The 23,367-nt window shown below is 44.4% G+C and overlaps 1 protein-coding gene across 1 annotated transcript in view; it reads right to left on the bottom strand.

Moving 5' to 3' along the window:
* Positions 1-23,007, bottom strand: part of mtres1 (mitochondrial transcription rescue factor 1) — a 28,647-nt gene extending 5,640 nt beyond the window's left edge. Inside the window, exons 1-3 of the mRNA XM_072246131.1 lie at positions 22,941-23,007; positions 4,693-5,128; positions 1,730-1,802 (exon numbers count right to left, since the gene is read on the bottom strand). Of these exons, the coding sequence (XP_072102232.1) occupies positions 1,730-1,802; positions 4,693-5,123 (504 nt within the window). The 5' untranslated portion in view covers positions 5,124-5,128; positions 22,941-23,007. The remainder of the gene's footprint in view (positions 1-1,729; positions 1,803-4,692; positions 5,129-22,940) is intronic.
* Between the last annotated feature and the right edge of the window lie 360 nt (positions 23,008-23,367).

Genomic DNA, 23,367 nt, shown 5'->3' with positions numbered 1-23,367 from the left:
CCATGCCCAGTTTGAGCTTTGACTGCCAGGGCCCACACACTCCTGTTTCGGGTCAAGTGGATCAATTCATTGGTATTCATTTCCAGTTCTCTGGCTGCTGTCTCCATCATCATTTGTCTTTGCCTTCCTCTTGCTTTCTTCCCTTCAATCTTTCCCATAATTACCATGATTTCTAACTCCTCTTTCCTAATCACGTCCAATGAAATTACGTTGCCTTTTCATGATCTCATACATTATTTCTCTTCTTGTGCTTGCTCTGTTCATGACATCCTCATTAGATATTCGTTTCGTCCATGATATTCTTTCCATCCTCCTCAAAAACCACATCTCTGCTGCTTCAATTCATTTCCTTATGTTACCAGATATTGTCCAACATTCTGAGCCATACAACATACTGGATAAGCGTAACATTTATATAATTTATATAACATAACCCACTGTCTACACCCACAATCAAGGAAGAGGCAAATGTTTTGACGCCTGGTTTGGACTTTCAAAACTTAATTATTGATTTTCTGCTTAATAGCATTTTAGATAAGACAAAAACAGCCTCAGATATAGTTACTCTCTCAAGGTAAGACACATTTTCCAGGTACCTGAGAGTTAAATCTGGCTTATCTCCTGGCTCCACTACCCAGTAGCCTGGATTACTTAAACGATCACAGTGTAGCTGCAGTGTAACCCTTAGTACAAATATTGTTGTTCGTCCTTCGTAGTCGAAGAAGACCATGGCTTCAAAGTCAAATGGGAGATTGGTGGCTGTGGGTCCAGAGGTGACTGATGAGGCCAATCCGGGCCCTGAAGGCTCGCCCACATGTGGGACACAAGTGGGTAGGTGCTGTCGTGGCAGTGGATGCTGCTCGGGCCTTGCGCACAGCACGCTTTCGTTGCGCCTCAATGATGCGCCTGACTTCAGCTGCACAGGCTCCTGTGGTGATCTTGCTGTGCCAAGCTGAACGGTCGAGGGCAAGCGTCTCCCATGTGTTGATGTCGACACCCAGGCCTTTGAGGGACGCTTTGAGGCAGTCTTTGTAACGTGTCTTCTGCCCCCCCGACTGAGCGCTTGCCCTGACACAGTTCTCCGTACAGCAGCTGCTTAGGCAATTGGCTGTCTGGCATTCTGACCACATGTCCAGCCCACCTGGCTTGGGCTTTCAGCAGGAGGGTGTAGACGCTGCAGAGCCCAGCTCGTTCCAGGATTTCCATGTCGGGAACTTTGTCCTGCCACCTGATGTGGAGGAGTCTGCGGAGACAGCTCAGGTGAAAGTGGTTGAGCTGTTTGGCGTGTCTGCTGTAGACAGTCCAGGTCTCGCTGGCGTAAAGGAGGGTGGTAAGGACCACTGCACAGTAGACCTTCAACGTGGATTGCCAAAGCCAGCGCCACCTTTGGGAGACTCTGTGAGAACGTCTGGGAGCGGAGAGGACTCAGCCTTACCAGTACAAATAACAATGACTATGACTAACAAAGAACAGCAATGGGGTGGGGTGGAAGTGCAGTGAAGGGAAATGGAATTGCTATTTTGTCTAATGGTTCAGGAAGAACTCCAGGGAACAGGCCCAAAACCGAAACACTTGGTGCCTCTGTTATACCCAGTACAGTATAACCGACAAGGAAGATAAGTCTTGCAGAAAATGTAAACTCTCCCTCCCACTGGCTAAAGACATACGTATGTAGACAGCTATTAGATGACTGCGTGCATTTGAAGTAGAGTGAAAACATAAAACGCACCACTTTACTTTTTTTCTGCAACCTTTCTCCATTCAGCCTTAGTTTGTTGCCGTAGAAGGCATCTTCCACTTTGCTGCGGAATAAAGCATGAGCTTATATTAGAGTCAGAGTCAAGCAGGGCGTCACAGTAGTGTAGTGGTTAGCACAGTGCTTCACAGTACAGGCGACCTAGGTTCAATTCCTGATGCTGCCTGAAAGGAGTTTGTATGTTGGTGTCAAGAGTAGCACGATCAAGTAACGGCACACACTGTGCACCTACGATGGAGGAACTGAACAGTCTGGGTCGAAGGGCTGGAAATCGATCAAAAACAAAGCTGTAGATACTGGAACCTGAACCAAAACAGAAATGTTGGAAGAACTCAGCCAGTCAAACTGCATCTGTGGAAAGAGAAACCAGTTAACACTGCAGGTTGAAGATCCTTCATCAAAGCTGAGGAAGAGAGAAAGCAAGTTAGTCTAAGTATCAGAGAAGGTTGGGAGGGCAATGCGTGGAACAAAGGGAATGTCTGTAATAAGGTGAAGTAATGGGCAGTCACTAAATGGACAGTCTGTGAAGTCCCCCTCCAAGTCACTCACCATCCTGACTTGGAAACCTATCGCCGTTCCTTCATTGTCGCTGGGTCTAGGTCATGGAATTCCCTCGCTAACAGCACTGTGGGTGTACCTACACCTCAGGGAGTGCAGCCGTTCAAGATGACAGCTCATCACCGCCTTCTCAAGGGCAACTAGGGATGGGCAATAAATGCTGGCTTAGCTGGCAACGCCCACATCCCGTAAATGAATGAAAAAAAAGAGTTGCAAGTGTTATGGGTAAGGCACGTTCTAGCCAGTGGTGGAGTGGTTTAACCCGAAGGTGGTCAGTGACCATTGGGCTGATGGTTGAAAGTGTTGGCATAAAGGCAGCAATCAGATAACCACCCATTTTGTGGAGAAAACAGCCAACAATCATGGAAGTGAAAAGCATTAAGTTGGAAATCCTTAAGTAAATGGTAGATCAACCAACTGAACAAATAAGTGTTGTTGTCTGAAAACAAAAACAGTTAAGTTAGAAAGAATAGAAAATGGAGCTAGAATATCTAACAAAGCAATAATACCCCTTCAATTAAACAGGCTGTATTGTGAAAATGCTACTTAGCACTGTTCATAATCTTACAATCTCAGGGGGATTTTAACAGTGATAAACCACAGCAGGTTGGTGCAGGTCAGGATGGTAACTGTCTGTTATTGCACTGACCTGCAACTGGCTTTTTCACTGAGGAAAATGGAATATCAGCCTGAAAATATTTAGTACAATAAGAATAATCTTCCTGGCCCTGGTATGAGAAACACCTTAAACAACTGAATTTAATGTGTGAGTTTAAAGCAATTTTGCACCACTGTGCCGCCTTGGAATTCCCTGTGTTTAAAATCTGTGAACTTAAGCCAAGTTCAGACAAGGAAGGGACTGATAGATTTCTGGATATTGAAGGGAAATGCGGGACACGGCAATGGAGCAGAAAGACAGCTTTGAGGTGGAAATCAGTGACGATCTTGATGAATGGCAGAGCAGGCTTGAAGGCCCAGGTGGCCGTACGGCCTAGAGGTGGGTCGTATTTTATATGTGTCACACTCTTAGGGAAATAAAAGAAATGAGCTGGCAGGTGTGAAATGAATAAACGCACAGTGTTCTGTGCCACATCTCCAGTTTGGATCCCAGAATTTGCACTGAAGCATTGAAAAAGGACGAAGCTTCTTAGAAGCATGGGTTAAGACTGAAGGAAAAAAATGGTTGGGTTCCCTTAGCACTTTAGTGCCAGGGTGTTTATTCGTGCATCTAAAATCAAACTTACAAAAATGAGTGAAAATAGTGAAAAGAAAACTGCTAATATTCACGAAATGTTATCTATAAGAAAACACAATAATAGCTCTGTCCAGTGTGAAATCCTGCTGACCACTCCCTCTCTCTCTCTCTCTCATATTGAGGGCAAAGAGGACACTAGGACACATACATCAAAGTTGTTGGTGAACGCAGCAGGCCAGGCAGCATCTCTAGGAAGAGGTACAGTCGACGTTTCGGGCCCAGGTTCTTCGTCAGGACTAACTGAAGGAAGAGTTAGTAAGAGATTTGAAAGTGGGAGGGGGAGGGGGAGATCCAAAATGATAGGAGAAGACAGGAGGGGGAGGGATGGAGCCAAGAGCTGGACAGGTGATTGGCAAAGGGGATATGAGAGGATCATGGGACAGGAGGCCCAGGGCGAAGGAAAATGTGGGGACACTATCATTAGTTACCAACAAAGTTGTTTAAGGCTACACATGAATTAGAATATGATGCACCCCACTAGCTAGTTACAATCATATTACAAAATGAACAGGTATCCATCTTAAATACAGTATGCAGACAGCATACACACCTTTACACATCCCCATTACTGGAGAAATAGGATCGTGTATGTCAGGAGAAGCACCACAAACCCAACCTGAGCACGTCGGCTTGGTTCAGGACGCGGCGGCTGCCATGTGACTGCCGAGAAATGACAGTGTAGAACAGCAGAACGAATGCTCAACACAATTTACATGCTTACAGCTAAGTATAAATAAAAAATAAGATGAAACTAAACTTTGGTGTCTGACATAGCAATACGGAGGGAAAGGGAACGTCGACTCAGACCAGACCATGAGAGGCCTGTGTTTCATGCCTTACAAGGGAAAACAGTGGGTTAATTAGGAGAATATACAGAGTGCTCTCTGTTACAGGGCTAATTTGTTTATTGAGATTCACAACCCCCCCCCCCCCCCGATTTACCCCTAGCCTAATCACACAGGACAATTTACGATGCCAATTAACCTACCAACCGGTGCGTCTTTGGGCTGTGGGAGGAAACCAGAGCACCCGGAAGAAACCCACATGGTCACGGGGAGGACGTACAAACTCCTTACAGACAGCGGCAGCTTGTTTTTAAACAGGTCAAAGATTTAACACTTACTTCCTGGCCATGTCCAGACCAGCTTTCATGATGAGGTCAAACCTAAAAGACGCCACTACTTTCTCGAGGTCCTTGTAAGTTTTAGGCTGCGTGCCATCGTCCTTCTCTTCCTCCGATTCAGTCTCATAATCACTTTTCTCAGGATCGTCACTCTCCTCATCCTCCTCCAGGTCCTGTTGTACCATTCTCCTGTTCCGCTTTCTCGAGCCTTTGTGCCTTACGAATATAACAAAAGGCTTCTCCCGGAGCACAGATAGCACCTGCTGTCTTTTGGACCTCTGCTCAACGGTGTTTAAGTTCAGAGTGAAATGGGCACAGATTGCGGGCACACCTTTCGCCCTGCACACTTCACGCGATGCACACTTCCTCCAGAACACCGCATTGGTGCTTAAACTCTTTAGGATATGAGCTGGGAAGATTAATTTGTTCATATTGCCTGAAAAAGATTAAATCAAAAAGTAAATCCTTTGGTGGGGTTATCATTAAGTCAATCTACCTTAATAAGGTTAAAAAATGAAACTTGTTAATTGTCTTATGCACAAATACATATATACATAGGTGCAACAAAAAATTTACTAGCAGCAGTATCACCAACAAATAGCACCAGTTACACATTATTTACAAGAAACATACATGAAAAGATCAAAGTAAATTTATTATTGAAGTACATACAGTTCTGTGCAAGTCTCAGGCACATACAGTATATACAGCCTGTGTGCCCAAGACTTTTGCACAGTACTGTATTTGTCAATGTGGAGTGGACAGCGACTTTGTAAATCGGGCGGGAGGATGTTAGGAATATCGAGGGTGGGTTGCCGTGAGAGGGGGGTGTGAGACAGCAGGCAAGGTCAATTGATTTCAAACAATCGGTTTACTGATCATTTCAGAACGCCTTTCTGGTGCTTCCCTCTCCCTTCCCCTTTCCCCAACCTTGATTCCCTTCTCCCTGCCCCCTTCCCACTCTCAGTCCACAATAGAGACCCACATCAGAATCAGGTTTATCATCACTCACATGTCATGAAACTTGACATTTTTGTGGCAGCAGTACAGCAATACATAAAATTACTACAGTACTGTGCAAAAGTGTTAGGCACCCTAGCTATATAAACGTGCCTAAGACTTTTGCACAGTACTGTATGTGTCACCATATAACAACCCTGAGATTCATTTCCTTGTGGGCGCATTTAATAAATCCAATAACCATAACAGAATCAACAAAATACCTCTCTAACAGAGTGGACAACCAGGTGCAAAAGACAACAAACTCTGCAAAATACAAAAGGAAAGGAAAAACTAATAATTAATAAATAAGCAATAAACATCAGGAACATGAGATGAAGAGTCCTTGAAAGGGAGTCCATGGGTTGTGGGAACATTTCAATGATGGGGCTAGTGAAGTTGAGTGAAGTTATCCATTTTGGTTTAAGAGCTGATGGTTCAGGAGTAGTAACTATTCCTGAACCTGGTGGTATGGGTCCTGAGGCTCCTGCATCTTCTTCCTGATGGCAGCAGCAAAAAAACAGCATGAGCTGGGTGGTGGTGATCCCTGATGACGGATGCTTTTCTGTGACAGCACTTTGTGTGGATGTGCTCAATGGTTGGGAGGGTTTTACCCGTGATGGACTGGGCTGTACCTCCCACTTTATGTAGGATTTTCCGTTCAAGGGCGTTGGTGTCTCCATATATACTCTCCACCACACAAGTCATACAAAAGCACACAAGAAAGAGCACAATTAGAACCAAAGGAGGTCCATTTTATGCAAAGCTATCATAATGTTGCAATACTGAGGAAGTGATTAGAGTCCTACTGGTTGGCTGAACAGCCAAATGGTTGAGCAGGGGTTCCCAACCTGGGGTCAACACACCCCTCAGTTAATGGTAGGGGCCCCATGGCATAAAAAGGTTTGGGAATCCCTGGTTGAAGTTCCTGTTCTTGAACTTGATGGTGTGGAACTCCATCCTTCCGTATCTCCTACCCAATGAGAACTGTGATAACCATGATCAAGCCATAGGCTCAGAAACAAGTCTGTGTTGACTACCAGGCACGGCTTAAAATACATTCATCCCATTTTACTGTCTGGACATTCCCCTCAATTACCCTGTTCTATTTCCATACGAGGGGCAAATTGAAAGGCTAGTCAACCTAACAACCCGCATGTTTCTGAGACACGGGATGAAACTAGAGCACGTTGGGAAAGCCCAAACAGTCACAGGGAGAGGAGCGAGCAGATTCCACGCAGACAGCACCCGAGGTCAGCATTGAACCCGGGTCACCAGAGCTGTGGGGGAGGCTGCTCTACTGGATGTGCCACTGTCCCACACTGGTTTGGAGAAACTATGAAGGCATGACGGGGCAGCAGTAAAAGGCAGTTCTTATCTCTTGCCAAGGAAACTGGAAATAAGATGATTGGGTGCAATCAGAGAAGCAACGTGGCCTGGGTCAGGTCAGGCCATCTCTGCATCTGTTTGAAAAATAAACTGGCCCAATATATTCATTTATTTATTGAGACAAGCCCTTCTGGCCCTCAGAGCTGCCTGGCAATCCCCCAATTTAACCCTAGTCTAACCATGGGACAACTTGCATTGGCCAATTAACCTACGTCTTTGAACTGAGAGAGGAAACCAGAGCACCCGGAGGAAACCCACACAGTCGCTCCTTACAGGCAGAGGCGGGAATTGAATCCAGGTCGCTGTCACTTTAAAGCATTGCGCTAACCACTATGCCACCGAAATGCCCTCAGAAATAAATAAGTAGACTGGAAGGAGAAAAACTTGGGAAATATCAACAACCTAAATCACGCTTTCAAAAATATGAAAGGCTTAGTGACATACAACTTGTATTTAGATTATGAGAACACTCAGTCCTCTTTTATTGTCATTTAGAAATGCATACATGCATTAAGAAATTATACAATTTGATGCTGGAGTTCAAATAATCAACACATTTCCAAATCCTTTTTAACTCCATTTTACATGATGAGTTAATTCTAAGACTGCCCACTCAACTGGCTTTCAAATGGCTGACCTATATTACTAGATGGCCCACTTAACCAAGATGACTCTAGACCCACTTCTGAAAAATAAATAGAACTCGGGATGGAAACGATAACTAGCCCCTGTGGCTCACAGCTCAGAGGCTGGGCTGTTGAAAGACTGTAGAGACTCTGGCTAATTACGCCACTCCAAAACTATTTCAGCAAAAGGACTGAGGGTGGCCAACACAGCACTCCAGTCTAATGCCAACTTGCTGGAAACCCTTAATTTCAGATAATATTGATGAATACTTAATTAGTTAAGGAGAGTCATATGCAGCATTTGTTACAGGCATAGCACTTGGATTTCCAGAATTTCAATAAATATAGAGCACTTAAATGCTTATATTATTTATAAAACCCTTTCAATAAAAGTAATAACAAAACTTAAACTTTAAAAAATAGTAGTACAAGTGATTTTACTCACATCAGAAATGGCTATTGTTTACACTGTTTAGCAAGGGCAGCATCCTATAACTGTTCTCAATGATCCGGGGTGAGGGCAGTCATGTTGGCCTGTGAATACAGCACAGACTGCTTTATAGACTTTCCACACATTCACTTGTCATACTGATGGGGAGCAAGTTCACCCTTCTGGGCTAACAACAAAAACATGCCGACTTCCATTTTCCAAGATTCAGATTCAAAGTGTATTTATCATCAAAGTATGTATACAGAATAGAACTTTGAGCTTCACCCTCCCACAGGCAGCTACAAAACAAAGAAACACCACAGCACGCGTTTAAGAAAATATCAAACACTCAACACGCGAAAAAAGAACAAACTTTGTGCAAACGCCAAAAGGCAAGCGGTCACAGCTATATAAGACCTTGGCCAGTCCCCACTTGGTGTACTACGCTCAGTTCTGGTCCCCTCACTATGGGAAGGATGTGGATACTATACAGAGAGTGCGGAGGAGACTTACAAGGATGTTGCCTGGATTATGAGAATAGGTTGAGTGAACTTGGCCTTTTCTCCTTGGAGTGATGGAGGATGAGAGGTGACCTGATAGAGGTGTATAAGATGATGAGAGGCATTGATCGTGTGGATAGCCAGAGCTTAGGAGAATAGAGGGCTATGCGGTAGGGTAATTCTAGGCAGTTTCTAGAGTAGTTTGTATGGTCGGCACATTGTGGGCCAAAGGGCCTTTAATGTGCAGTAGATTTCTATGTTCTATAACACATAGAATATCAAACATCAAATCGGGAGCCCAGTAGTATTCAGTTTTGTTCAGTTCCGTGTCACACCGCTAACACACTGCAAGCCGCAGGGCAAAGCATTCCTCACTGAAGAGCCCAGACCGTGTCGATCACCCCGACTGAACCACTCAAAAACAACAAAGAGTAACCAGAATCCAGGAACACATGCAACCCCAACGTCCCCCAAACCAGCCTCTCCAATCAATCTTTGCAACGCGGATCCCAAGACTCCCACACTTTCCTCCAACCGCAGCTAGCAAGAGGGAGAGGAATGGTGTCATCTGCCTGTGAAGACAAGCCCATCCTCCGCTCTCGTTCTCATCGACTTCCACCTTGTTCGACGCCTCAATCAGAGAAAAGCATTATTGGCTTTATTGTAGCACAATATAATTGAATTACGAGAGCAAGTGATGAAAAGCTTGATCAAACAGTTAAGTTCTTGTGTCACCTTGAAAGGGGTACAAATACCAGAGTAAAAACCCAGACATCGATAATAATTAACGTTGGGAATGATCAATAAAGCCAGAAATTCTATGAGAGTACTGCATAGAAGGGGGTGATAGAGATAGGAAAATTCAGTGGGAATTTAAGAGAGTCTTAAAATCAAATTATTGTAAATCAAGCTTGTTTGTAGGTCAGCAAGTAATTACCGTGGACAATAAGTTTTTAGCTTCCTGAGTACTTTTAGGTGTATCTTATGGATTTTGGGCTACCGATCATGGAAATCGCCATGAAATTTCCCTATCATGCATATTTTTTGAAATAGCCTATGTTTGTTATTTAGGTCAGAATAAAAAGGCCTGTTGGTCTACAAATCAAAAAGGTCACCTCAATGACAGACAATTCAAAGAACTTCTCGTGGGACTGGAGAAAAATCGCATGGAAGGCGTTCAAGGGATGTTGTTGAAAAATTTTTTGGCAACTACAGAGCACCAAACTGCCTGCAGCTGGTAGACAACATGCTTCAAGCATACAAATCAATGAAGTGCAACATATCACTAAAGATTCATTTTCTGCATTCCCATTTAGACTACCTCCCTGCAAATCTTGTCATTGTCAGTGAGGAGCATGGTGAAAGGTTTCACCAGGACATTGCAGTCATGGGGAAATGGTGTCAGGGCAACTGGAATCCATCAATGCTGGCTGATTATTGTTGGGCACTTAAGAGAAGCCTCACATACTGAGTACAAACGAAAGTCATCAACAAAACACGTTTTAGTTTTGTTCAACTATCGCAAAGTGTCCGCACCGTTATGCAATTAAACATATTATACTCTATAAAAGTTAATTTCGTGTTTCTCCAAATTCCTGTGTGATACAGTAATCTGAATAGTAGAGCTACTAGGACTTGATGTTTCAATCCCTATGGTAAGTTGACACTCTCGATGGTGGCAGTGGGTTTGGAGTGGTGACAAGGAGGGAGGGTAGGTACGTAATTGGGGTCATCAGGTGGGCACCCTCCTTCTTTGACACTTCGTTGATAAGCCCACAACTTATCTGAACTTATCTGAAGGCAGATAAATCCCCAGGGCCAGATGGTCTGCATCCTAGAGTGCTTAAGGAAGTAGCCCAAGAAATAGTGGATGCATTAGTGATAATTTTTCAAAACTCGTTAGATTCTGGACTAGTTCCTGAGGATTGGAGGGTGGCTAATGTAACTCCACTTTTTAAAAAAGGAGGGAGAGAGAAACTGGGGAATTATAGACCGGTTAGCCTAACGTCGGTGGTGGGGAAACTGCTGGAGTCAGTTATCAAGGATGTGATAACAGCACATTTGGAAAGCAGTGAAATCATCGGACAAAGTCAGCATGGATTTGTGAAAGGAAAATCATGTCTGATGAATCTCACAGAATTTTTTGAGGATGTAACTAGTAGAGTGGATAGGGGAGAACCAGTGGATGTGGTATATTTGGATTTTCAAAAGGCTTTTGACAAGGTCCCACACAGGAGATTAGTGTGCAAACTTAAAGCACATGGTATTGGGGGTAAGGTATTGGTGTGGGTGGAGAATTGGTTAGCAGACAGGAAGCAAAGAGTGGGAATAAACGGGACCTTTTCAGAATGGCAGGCGGTGACTAGTGGGGTACTGTAAGGCTCAGTGCTGGGACCCCAGTTGTTTACAATATATATTAATGACTTGGATGAGGGAATTAAATGCAGCATCTCCAAGTTTGCGGATGACACGAAGCTGGGCGGCAGTGTTAGCTGTGAGGAGGATGCTAAGAGGATGCAGGGTGACTTGGATAGGTTGGGTGAGTGGGCAAATTCATGGCAGATGCAATTTAATGTGGATAAATGTGAAGTTGTCCACTTTGGTGGCAAAAATAGGAAAACAGATTATTATCTGAATGGTGGCTGATTAGGAAAAGGGGAGGTGCAACGAGACCTGGGTGTCATTATACACCAGTCATTGAAAGTGGGCATGCAGGTACAGCAGGCGGTGAAAAAGGCGAATGGTATGCTGGCATTTATAGCGAGAGGATTCGAGTACAGGAGCAGGGAGGTACTACTGCAGTTGTACAAGGCCTTGGTGAGACCACACCTGGAGTATTGTGTGCAGTTTTGGTCCCCTAATCTGAGGAAAGACATCCTTGCCATAGAGGGAGTACAAAGAAGGTTCACCAGATTGATTCTTGGGATGGCAGGACTTTCATATGAAGAATGACTGGATGAACTGGGCTTGTACACGTTGGAATTTAGAAGATTGAGGGGGGATCTGATTGAAACGTATAAGATCCTAAAGGGATTGGACAGGCTAGATGCAGGAAGATTGTTCCCGATGTTGGGGAAGTCCAGAACGAGGGGCCACAGTTTGAGGATAGAGGGGAAGCCTTTTAGGACCGAGATTAGGAAAAACTTCTTCACACAGAGAGTGGTGAATCTGTGGAATTCTCTGCCACAGGAAACAGTTGAGGCCAGTTCATTGGCTATATTTAAGAAGGAGATAGATATGGCCCTTGTGGCTACGGGGGTCAGGGGGTATGGAGGGAAGGCAGGGGCAGGGTTCTGAGTTGGATGATCAGCCATGATCATAATAAATGGCGGTGCAGGCTTGAAGGGCCGAATGGCCTACTCCTACACCTATTTTCTATGTTTCTATGTTTCTAACTTCTCCAGATGGCTCAAAGGTGCTACCTGGCATCCCAGATGCACCCTGCCTCAGTTCCATACCCCTCTGTCTTCAACTTGCAGCCCAGTTGTTGTCTTTCCTTTTAATCCAAATCCAATTGCTGCTTTCTTCTGCTGCATTTGACAAGGACTTGATTGCTTGTTGGAGGGAGTGACCCCTCACCCCCATCTTCTTCAATACACTGGTCGTAGATGTAGCAACAAATCCCCTGCATCCCACTTCTACAGGGAAAATCTTGGTCTTCCAGCCACTCTGGGCAGCTTTAGTTGCCAGTTCAGAGTACTTGGTCTTTTTCCTCTCATAAGCTTCTTTGACACCATCTTCCCATGGTACAATTCCACAACATATGCCAGCTTGGCTGTTGTGGACCACAGGACCATGTCTGGCCAGAGTGTTGTAGCCACAATGTCTGGGGGAAACACAAGCATTTTTTCCAAGTTCATGTCCATTTTCCAATCCCGAGCAACCTGCAGAATGCTTACATCTTTTGATGTTATATGTTGCTCTGGAGGTTGGCCTGCTGGTACAAATCGTGTAATGTGGAAATTATATTTGTGTTCAGCTTCAAGCAGTCTATCATAAACAAAAAAAAAACACTTCTAAAGAAGCAACACTTTGAAAAAAAATTTGCTGCCCTGTGTTATTGATGAATGGAACTAGACGCAAGTTAGGAGAAGGGCAGAAAAGTTTTAGATTACCTCAATTTCAGGGCAGAACAAGTGAGGATACTGAGGAAAGAGTTAGGAGAATAAAGTCTTCCAGGCAAATGAGAGTAGTACGAATGAGAGTCTCATCAGTAGAGTAGCTGAGGCCAAGTCAAAGTCAAGTGATATTACGTAAGTACAGTACTTTATAAAGCCTTTCAGATAGGGCAGCAAAAGGTGGCTGCAGGCAGACTTGTTCCATCTCAGGCATTTGGCAGAGAGTGGAATGGAGACAAATATTAAGGGAACGGAATCTGAGATTCAATAAAGAAACCTCCTAAAAGTTACTATGCTGAAAAATAAAGGATTATTTAAAAAATAATTTTCATGCCTCCGATTTTCCTTCATCTGAAAGAAAGCAATTATTATCCTACCCTGTGGATTTACAAAAAGTGTTGGCTTTTCAGATGGCGTAATGCTGCATCTGTATTAGGAGAGCATTTCGAACGATCACCGACAGTCTCCTCTGGCTCTGCATTGACCCAGCAGCGTCACACTGCCTCTCATAGGAGAGAAACAAATACACACACAGCAAAGGCAACGCAAACCAACTGAAACAAATATTCCAACATCCCCCGTCACAGGAAGGACATGGAGGGTTTGGGGAGAGTGCAGAGCAGGTTCGTCAGACGAGCATGCGCTACAAGGAGAAGTTGTACAAACTTAAGTTGTCTTCTCTGGAGTATTGGATGCTGAGGGGGAGAGCTGACAGTTGTTAAAATTATAAGACAAGCTAGACAATCAGAAACTTTCTCCCTGGGCAGAAATGTCAAAACTGGAACTCATGCAGTTTAGGACAGAGGGGACAAGTTTAAAGGAGATGTCCAGGGTAATGTTTTTCTTTATATACAGAGTGTAAGGTGTCTAGAGTGGATTGTCAGGGGCAGTAGTGGAAACAGGGACACCCAACCTGGGGTCCATGGACCCCTCGATTAAATGGTAGGAGTCTATGGCATAAAAAAGGTTGGGAAACCCTGCGATCGAGGCTTTTCGATAGACACATGGACATGCAGGGAATGGAGGGGTGTAGATCATGTAGAGGCATGTGATTTAGTGTAATTCAGCATCAAGCTTGGCATAGACGCCATGGGCCAAAGCTTCTGTTCCCGTGCCATACTGTTTTCAATAAATGGTGACAAAAAAAAAGGGGTTTAACTTGATAGGCTACTTCATGCTGAATTTGGTACTCTGCCCAGAATTCCTGTCCAAGGCTATATGAGGATGGTTTGTCTTGCTGGCCCTGTGCAGACCGAAGTCCAGCTCTGTCAAAGCTGGTGGTGGAGCTCTTTTAATGATTGAAATTCTGATTTGATGGAGACAGACGTGAGAGTACGGAGGAACATCTGGAGAAACTTCTGAAATGCCCGTTTCGCTGCCGCTGTTACTGTGTGGTCCGGAATCTCCGGAGGGGAAGGCCCCGAATCCTTGGCTTTGCTTGTTTCAGCGACCAGGGCGAGGTCGAAGGCACTCGGCAGAGGATGGCGCTCCGGAGGCTGTATCGGAGGGGCTGGTCGGAGGCTCGAAGTTTTCGGACGGACGGATTCAGTGTTGATTGTGGTCGGCTGCTTCCAATGCATCAGCAGTTGTCGGTGCCTGGAGGTTTATGACAGGGAGTTTCTCCCTTTGCCGCCTGCTTTCGGGGACTCGGGAGTCGATTGATTCGGGACTTTGAGACTTTTTTTTTTACCATGCCCATAGTCTGTTCTTTATCAAATTACGGCATTGCTTTGCACTGCTGTAACTATATGTTATAATTATATGGATCTGTCAGTGTTAGTCTTTGGTTTGTCCTGTTTTTCTGTGATATCACTCTGGAGGAACATTGTATCATTTCTTATTGCACGCATTTTTAAATGACCATAAACGAGGACTGAGTGTTCTCATAATCTAGATCTAAAAAATTCAAATTTTTTAAACATTAAAAATGCCTGTAATTAAAGATGTTAATTACAAAAAAAATTTCAAAAATTAATCTTAAGCAAACTGATTCTTAATAAGAAACATGCTCTCTGATTTTTTTCTCCATCTTTACCAGTAAAATCAGCGGGGCCTCCAACCCAGCATCACCTCTGACCTGGTGTGGTAGCCTAGTTGCTACACCCAAGCATAACCAGTATCCAGAGTTCAGTGGCAGTAGAAGCTGACCAGTTCAAACTTTCACTTGGAACACATCAGTAAATCCCAGCAAAACAAAAAGATCCTGATCCAAATCCAACACTGAACAGATTTCCAGCCTTGATTTTAACATCTTTGGTTAAATATGCAATACGCCCAGGGGCCACTTCATTAGATATACCTGTACACCTGCTCATTAATACAAGTACCTCATCTGCCAATCACGTGGCAGCAACTCAATGCACAAGAGCATTGAGACGTGGTCGAGAGGTTCAGTCGTTGTTCAGACTGAACATCAGAACGGGGAAGAAGTGTGATCCAAGTAACCTTGACTGTGGAATGATTGTTTGTGCCAGATGGGATGGTTTGAGTAAGTCAGAAACTGCTCATTCCCTGGGATTTTCACACACAATGGTCTCTTAGAGTTTACAGAGCACGGTGTGAAAAACAAAACACATCCAGTGAGCAGCGGTGGTGGGTCACAACACCTTTATTGAAACCTATCGATTGGTGAAAGGCCTTGATAGAGTAGATGTGGAGAAGATGTTTCCTGTGGTGAGAGAGCATTTTAGAACAGACATGAGGAGGAATTTCTTCAGCCAGACAGTGGTGAATCTGTGGAATTCATTGTCACAGATGACTGTGGAGGCCAAGTCTTTATGTGTATTTAAGGCAGAGGTTGATAGATTTTTGATTAGTCGGGGCATGAAGGGATATGGGGGAGAAGGCGGGAGATTGGGGTTGAGAGGAAAATTGGATCAGGCATGATGAAATGGCAGAGAAGACTCAATGGGCTAAATGGCCTAATTCTGCTCCTATACAGGTGTCCCCCATTTTTCCAACGTTCGTTTTACGAGACCTCACTCTTACGAAAGACCTGCATTAGTACCCTGTTTTCACTTTCAGAAGGTGTTTTCACCATTATGAAAAAAATTCAGTGCGCGAAAAAAATCAGCGCGCGATAAAAAGCAGCACGCGCCCCGTGCAGCCGCTCTCCCCGGATTCGGAATGGCATTCTCACCAGCATTGCTTTAACACGAGCCTGTGAGCAGTCGTTTGCAAGATGCGTTATATGGTGTCAGAAAAGCCTGAAAGAGCTCGTAAGGGTGTTACACTTAGCGTAAAACTAGACATAATTAAGCGTTTCGATCGTGGTGAACGAAGCAAGGACAACATGAGTTTGGCTTGTGGAAGCTGACGAAGATAATGTTGAAGAGGTTTTGGCATCCCATACCAAGAACTGATAGATGAAGAGCTGATGCAATTGGAAGAGGAAAGGATAACAATCGAAACCGAATGAGTAATGATAAAGTACGACTTTAATTTTGAAAGGGTACGTAGGTTTAGGGGATATTTGCAAGATTCTTTGAGTCCTTACAAAGAACTGTATGATAGAAAAATGCGCGAGGCTCAGCAGTCGAGCAAGCCTTCCACATCAGCCACAGCAGACGACGAACCTCGACCTTCGACATCGAGGTGGGCAGTCATAGGAGAAGATGAGCTGCCTGCCCTGATCGACGATGAGATGACACCCCCATATCCCACCACCCCAACACCCGGGCCCCGGACAGATACTGTACCGATTTGCAGAGAATGCAGCAGTAGCCGGGAGGCACACAGCACATCTTTAAGAAAAAAGCCAAAATAAACATGCTAATTAATTAGGTGCCGCCCCACACGTAATTGTTGGCCCAGATCAGAGGCTATGCAATCTGCAATCGGCACTGATCTGGGACGACAACTACGTGTCAGGCAGCATGTAATTAGCATGTTTATTTCGGCTTTTTTCTTAAAGATGTGCTAGGTGCATCCCGGCTACCGCTGGACCCCTGCATTCTTCGCAGCAATGTATCACTCAGCGGCCTGGAGGGTGGGGGGCCACTGCACCACCCAACCTACGACGACTCAGCCTAACACACCATCATCAGTGTGCTCTGTGCTGTCTTCCCAATTCCGGTAAGTGATACTACACTGTACATACATTATTTCTACTTTATATGGGCTGTGTATTTTTACGTGTTATTTGGTATGAATTGGCAGCTTCATAGCTTAAAGGTTACTGGAGAGAGCTTGCACCGTGTTTTTGCCAACAGCGCTTGCCTGAGATTTTTGCTATGGAGATCTGTGCCGGCAATGATTGTGGAAAAGTATTTCTACTTTATATAGGCTGTGTATTTATCATATCATTCCTGCTTTTACTATATGTTACTGTTATTTTAGTTTTTATGTGTTATTTGGCATAATTTGGTAGGTTATTTTTGGGTCTGCGAACGCTCACAAAATTTTCCCATATAAATAAATGGTAATTGCTTCTTTGCTTTACGACATTTTCGCTAACGAACCGTTTCATAAGAATGCTCTACCTTCGGATGGGGGGGGGGCGCGGGGAACCTGTATCTTATGGTCTTAATAATGAGCGAGGAGAATGGATGGACTGGTTCAAGCTGACAGTAACTCAAATAACCATGTGTTACAACAATGGTGTGCAGAAGAGCGTCTCTGAATGCACAACATATCAAACCTTTAAGTGGATGGGCTACGGCAGCAGTAGGCTACACCAGATACACTTCTGTTGTCACGTTATTACACACACTCCTGTACCTAATACTGTGGCCACCGGTGTGCATTCAGTACAATGGGCAAGTAATGCAATATATTCTGCAATTTATTATAAAGCACCACAGGTACCACATTAGCAACATTTAAGATGGAGCAGTTGGGTCGAAAAGCCTGTTTCTATGTTGTATGACATTGTGACTCAAATATGAAGCTGGTGTGCAGGTTCCAGGTATGAGATACAATTTCTAGATGCCCACTTATAAAGTAATTTACTGTAGAGTTCTTGACAAAAACTTTTCTCGTTGTATGTTTCTGTTGTCTGTTAGGATTACAACGATCTACCATAATTCCCAGAACCACTTCAGTGACAAAAATTAACATTTACACCCCCTGAATGGGAAATAATTAACTTGACAGATAACCGTATTGCTTTAAAAATCACAACCTGCAGATGCTGGAGACCTGAAACAGAAAATGCTGGAAACACTAAGCAGTTCAGGCACCATTTGTGGAAAGAGAAACATTATCAGAACTGAGAAACGAAGTGATTTAGCTACCAGAAATAAGATGGGTAGAGCAGAGGGAAAACCTCTGCTACAATGAAACTAGATGGCCTAACATGCCCGTCTAGCTGCAGTTAAGATTAGGTCACGCTTTTTCTAGTAATGTGTTGTTAACGATAAGACTGTTGGAAAAGAACTGGCGAGATTGGACAGAAAGAAAGGGAGTATTATGTAAGGTTGGAGACTTTTCTCAAATGAAGCCTGCAAGCTGCAATGCTTCCATACGGAAGAATGAGAGATTGCTCCTCATGCTTGTGTTAGACTGCATTGTAAACAGTACAGGAGGTACTGACGGAGAGGCCAGATTGGGAGTGGGATAGTGAATTAAAATGTCTAGCAACCAGAAAATGGCTTTGGGCCTACTCCGGTTGTTCTAATCTGGTTGGGAATGCTGTTGTTTTGATTCTATTGTTTTACACAAAGTGTTTTTTTTATCTTCCTCTTCGCACAGGTTGATGGTTTCTTTTGTTGGATTTTTTAATTGGTTATTCGAGCTTCTTGCTTTAAGGCTGTCTATAAGCAGACAAATTTCAAGGTATATATTTTATACATTATTTGATAATATATGTGCTTTGAATCTTTGAAAAATTCAGGGTCACTCCCACAGATTGAGTGTAGCTGCTCTGCAAACTGATCATTCAAATGTTGTTTGGTTTCTCCAAGAGTAGATAAGACCACAGTGTGACCACCAAATACAATACACCAGATACGAAGACAGTCATGTGAATCACAGCTTCACCTGCACAGACTACTAGGGTCCATGGATGGGGGGGAAGGGACCAGTTAAAAAGACAACAGTTGCATCTCCTGTGGTTGAATGGGGAGAGGTGGGTGGGTAGTGAAGGAAGAGCAGAGCAGGGAGTCGCAAAAGGAGCAATCCCTGTGAAATGGTAAAAGTGAGGGGCCAGAAATAAATGTCTGGATTTGGAATCATGTTCGTGAGAGTGGAAATTGGAAAGGATTATCCATTGAATGCAAAGGCTGGTAGGGATGGAAGGCAAGGATTTGGGGAATTTTGTCCTTACCCTGCCCAGCAGGAGAGTGAGAGCATACACGTGGGGAATAGTTGAGCTCAGTCAAAGGCTCCGTCCGCTACAGTAGAGGGAGGTCACAGTCAGGAAGAAAATCAGAGGCATCTAAGCAATTGCAAGAGAGGAATGGAGAGATGAAATGGAGCCCTTGCATAAGCATTGAGTCATAGAAACATACAGCACCAAAATGGGCCCTGTGGCCCATCTAGTCCATGGCAAAACTATTTAAACTGTCTACACCCATTGACCTGCACAGAAACCATAGCCCCCCCATATCCCTACCATCCATATACCTCTCCAACCTTCACTTCAACGTTGAAATCAAGCTTGTGTGCACTGCCTGTGCTGGCAGCTTGTCCCACACTCTCACAACCCTCTGTGAAGAACTTTCCCCTCATATTCCCCTTAAACCTTTCCCCTTTCACCCTTAACCCATTACCTCTAGCTGTAGTTCCATCCCACTTCAGTAGAAAAAGCCTGCTTGCATTTACCCCGTCATAATGTTGTATACCTCGATCAAATCTCCTCTCAGTCTTCTATGTTCTAAGCAATAAAGTCTTTCTTTCCTTTTAACTCAGGTCTTCAAGATACAGCAACATCCTTCTAAATTTTCTTTGTAATCTTTCAACCTCATTTACATCTTTCCTGTAGGTAGGTGACCAAAACTGCACACAATACTCCAAATTATGCCTCACCAATGTCTTATATAACTTCAACACAACATCCCAACTCCTGAACTCAATACTTTGATCTATGAAGGCCAATGTGCCAAAGCAATTTTTAACGAAGCAATCCACCTGTGACTCCATTTTCAAGGAATTATGGACCTATATTCCCAGATCCCTTTGTTCTGCAGCACTCTTCAGTGCCTTACCGTTCACTGTGCAAGACCCATCCTGTGATTGGTCCTACTGAAGTGCAACACCTCACACTTGTCTGCATTAAATCGCTTCTGCCATTTTTCAGCCCATTTTTCCAGCTGACCCAGATCCTGCTGCAGGCCACGATAGCCTACTTTGCTGTCCTCTATACTCCCAATCTTGGTATCATCTGCAAATTTGCTGATCCAGTTAACCACATTATCATGCAGATTGTTGCTACATTTAACAAACAACAATGACCCAACACAAGTCACAGGCCTCCAGTAAGCGAGGCAACCCTCTACTACTACTCTCTGGCTTCTCCCACATAGCCAATGTCCAATCCAATTTACTGCCTCATCTTGAATGCTGAGTGACTGAACCTTGTTGACCAGCTTCTTGTGTGGGACCTTGTCAAATGTCCATGCACACACTATCTTCTACCTTGCCTTCATCTACTTTCCTGGCAACTTTCTTGAAAAACTCTGTAAGATTGATTAGATGTGACCTACCACACACAAAGCCATGTTGACTATCCTTAATCAGTCCATGTCTATTCAAATACTTATATATCCAGTCCCTTGGAATACCTTCCAATAACTTTCCCACAGCTAATGTCACACTCACCAACCTGTAATTTCTTGGTATGTGTTTAGAGTCTTTCTTAAGCAGCAGATCAACATTAGACATGAGGAAATCTGCAGATGCTGGAAATTCAAGTAACACACACAAAAAATGCTGGTGGAATGCAGCAGGCCAGGCAGCATCTATAGGAAGAGGTACTGTCAACGTTTCGGGCCGGGACCCTTCGTGAGGACTAACTGAAAGAAGAGATAGTGAGATATTTGAAAGTGGGAGGGGGAGGGGGAAATCTGAATGATAGGAGAAGACAGGAGGGGAGGGGTGGATCTAAGAGCTGGAGGAGGGAGAGGATCATGGAATGGGAAACCTGGGGAGAAAGAGAAGGGGGGAGGGGAGCCTGGAGGGTGGAGAGCAGGCAAGGAGTTATAGTGAGAGGGACAGAGGGAGAAAGTAGAGAGAAAAAAGGGGGAAAATAAAAAAAATATATAAAATAAATAAATAAGGGATGGGGTGTGAAGGGGACGAGGGGCATTAACAGAAGTTAGAGAAGTCAATATTCATGCCTCCAGTCTGTCCGCCAGAGAAAGCAGGATCTCCCAGTGGCCACACATTTTAATTCCACATCCCATTCCCATTCTGATATGTCTATCCACGAACTCCTCCACTGTCAAGATGAAGCCACACTCAGGTTGGAGGAACAACACCTTATATTCTGTCTGGGTAGCCTCCAACCTGATGGCATGAATATTGACTTCTCAAACTTCTGTTAATGCCCCTCCTCCCCTTCACACCCCATCCCTTATTTATTTTATATATTTTCCCCCCTTTTTTCTCCCTCTCTTTTTTCTCTGTCCCTCTCACTATAACTCCTTGCCTGCTCTCCACCCTCCAGGCTCCCTTCCACCCTCCAGGCTCCCCTCCCCCCTTCTCTTTCTCCCCAGGCTTCCGGTCCCATGATCCTCTCCCTTCTCCAGCTCTTGGCTCCACCCGTCCCCTCCTGTCTTCTCCTATCATTTCGGATCTCCCCCTTCCCCTCCCACTTTCAAATCTCTCACTATCTCTTCTTTCAGTTCTCACGAAGGGTCCCGGCCCGAAACGTTGACTGTACCTCTTCCTATAGATGCTGCCTGGCCTGCTGCATTCCACCAGCATTTTTTGTGTGTGTTGATCAACATTAGATATTCTCCAATCCTCTGGTACATTTCCTGTTGCTAAGGATGATTTACAAATCTCTGCTAGGGACCCAGCAATTTCTGCACATGCCTCCTGTCGGGTCTGAGGGAAAACCTTGTCTGGCCCTGGGAATTTACTCCTCCTCCCCCCCCCGCCCATTTTGCCTGAGCACAGCAAACACTACCTTCTCATTAATACGTATAGGGTCCATGAAGTTGCTGCCAATTTGCCCCACTTCTGTAGACTCTGTGTCGGTCTGTCTCCCCTGCGTCTTTTGGCTTCACACATGGATTACCAGTCTGATCTTTAAAGGACCAATTTGTCCCTTGTCAACCTTTTGCTCTTAACATATCTGTAGAATCCCTTAGGAACACAAGATTAGCGCAGATAGGCATCACAGTCAGCACCAGAGGGTTGGCTGAAATGGCTCATTTCTGTGCTGAACAATTCAATTTTTGTTTTTAAATTATGCTGAATTGGGACGTTTTGCTTTTGGAAGACTAGTGCCCCGTAGTCCCAGTTCATAATTTCGTAAGCTAGGGATCCTAAAATATTCACCCAAGCATTGTGCAGAGACCTTGGGGTTAGGCCTGCTTACAGACTTCCCACATCATCAGCCATCTCTATGTATCCGTGGAAGAGCTTGTAGTTCCCGCATCTGCAGCCTCAGAACACAGAGTCAACAATCCTGAAAGGATCGCCTAATAATAAAACTAAACCGCCATGGGCACACTGGGTTAAACGGAATCCTACGATTCAAATGAATTCACCAGCAAAACACAGTAAGCCAGGCTGGTAAATGAGAGATCAAGATGGGGAGCCAGTTCATCTCAAAAACCTGGAAATAAACTCAAAGCGCGTAGAACTCTAATTTCTGCCTCCATTTCAGTGACCGCCTCCAACATTTCCAGCAGTTCAACCCTCTTTTTTTCACTCCTTTCCGATTCTGACGAAGTGTCTTTGAACCCGAAATGTTAGTTGGTTCTCCTTCCCACAACTGCGGCCTGACCTGCCGAATATCTCCAGCGTTTTCTGTTTTTATACAGTATTACACCTCCATTCTTCGAAGAAAACAAAACTAGCAGGTAACCTCCACCCTGAGCAGCGATACAGGCGGCGTCTCTGAAAATAAACTTTTAAACCTGCAGGTTGTCCTGCACAAGTCCCACAACGGCAGGCGGAAGCAAGAGAAGGATACAGATCAGTGGTTTCAGCAAGTCGCCACTGACTCGGACGTCAGGAGCAAAGGATGCATTATATTTCAGAATCTAACGTACGGCAGACTATGAAACACACTCACTTTCTCTCTTCCTGTGACCTCCTCCCTGTAGTCTCGTCTCTGGACGAGCACTCTGCAGCAATAATGAACCAGATTAACTTCCGGGTGCAAACTCTCCCGTCTCCGGCTTCTGCACAGGAAGAAGTCTGTAACAGACATGTTGGTGCTTGTAATTGTGTTTATGTGAAGATCGCGAACCATTTGGCAACATGCTAGAAACCCGTTTGTTGTTCTCTATCATGCAACACACACGAGCTGCCTGGGCTGCTGCGTTTCACCAGCATTTTGTGCGTGTTGCTTGAATTTCCAGCATCTGCAGATTTTCTCGTGTTTGTGTTCTGTATCATGGATGGGACTTGTCTTCATTATGCCAGCTATAAAAACAGAAAACATATGTCTTCGAACCAGCATCTGAGAGAAAGAGAGTTTACAAAGTAAATTCATTATC

The sequence above is a fragment of the Mobula birostris genome, chromosome 2, assembly GCF_030028105.1.
Source record: "Mobula birostris isolate sMobBir1 chromosome 2, sMobBir1.hap1, whole genome shotgun sequence".
In the NCBI taxonomy this organism is placed as follows: domain Eukaryota; kingdom Metazoa; phylum Chordata; class Chondrichthyes; order Myliobatiformes; family Myliobatidae; genus Mobula; species Mobula birostris.
Note: the sequence above shows the minus strand (reverse complement) of the source record. Positions and strands in the feature narration are given on the sequence as shown.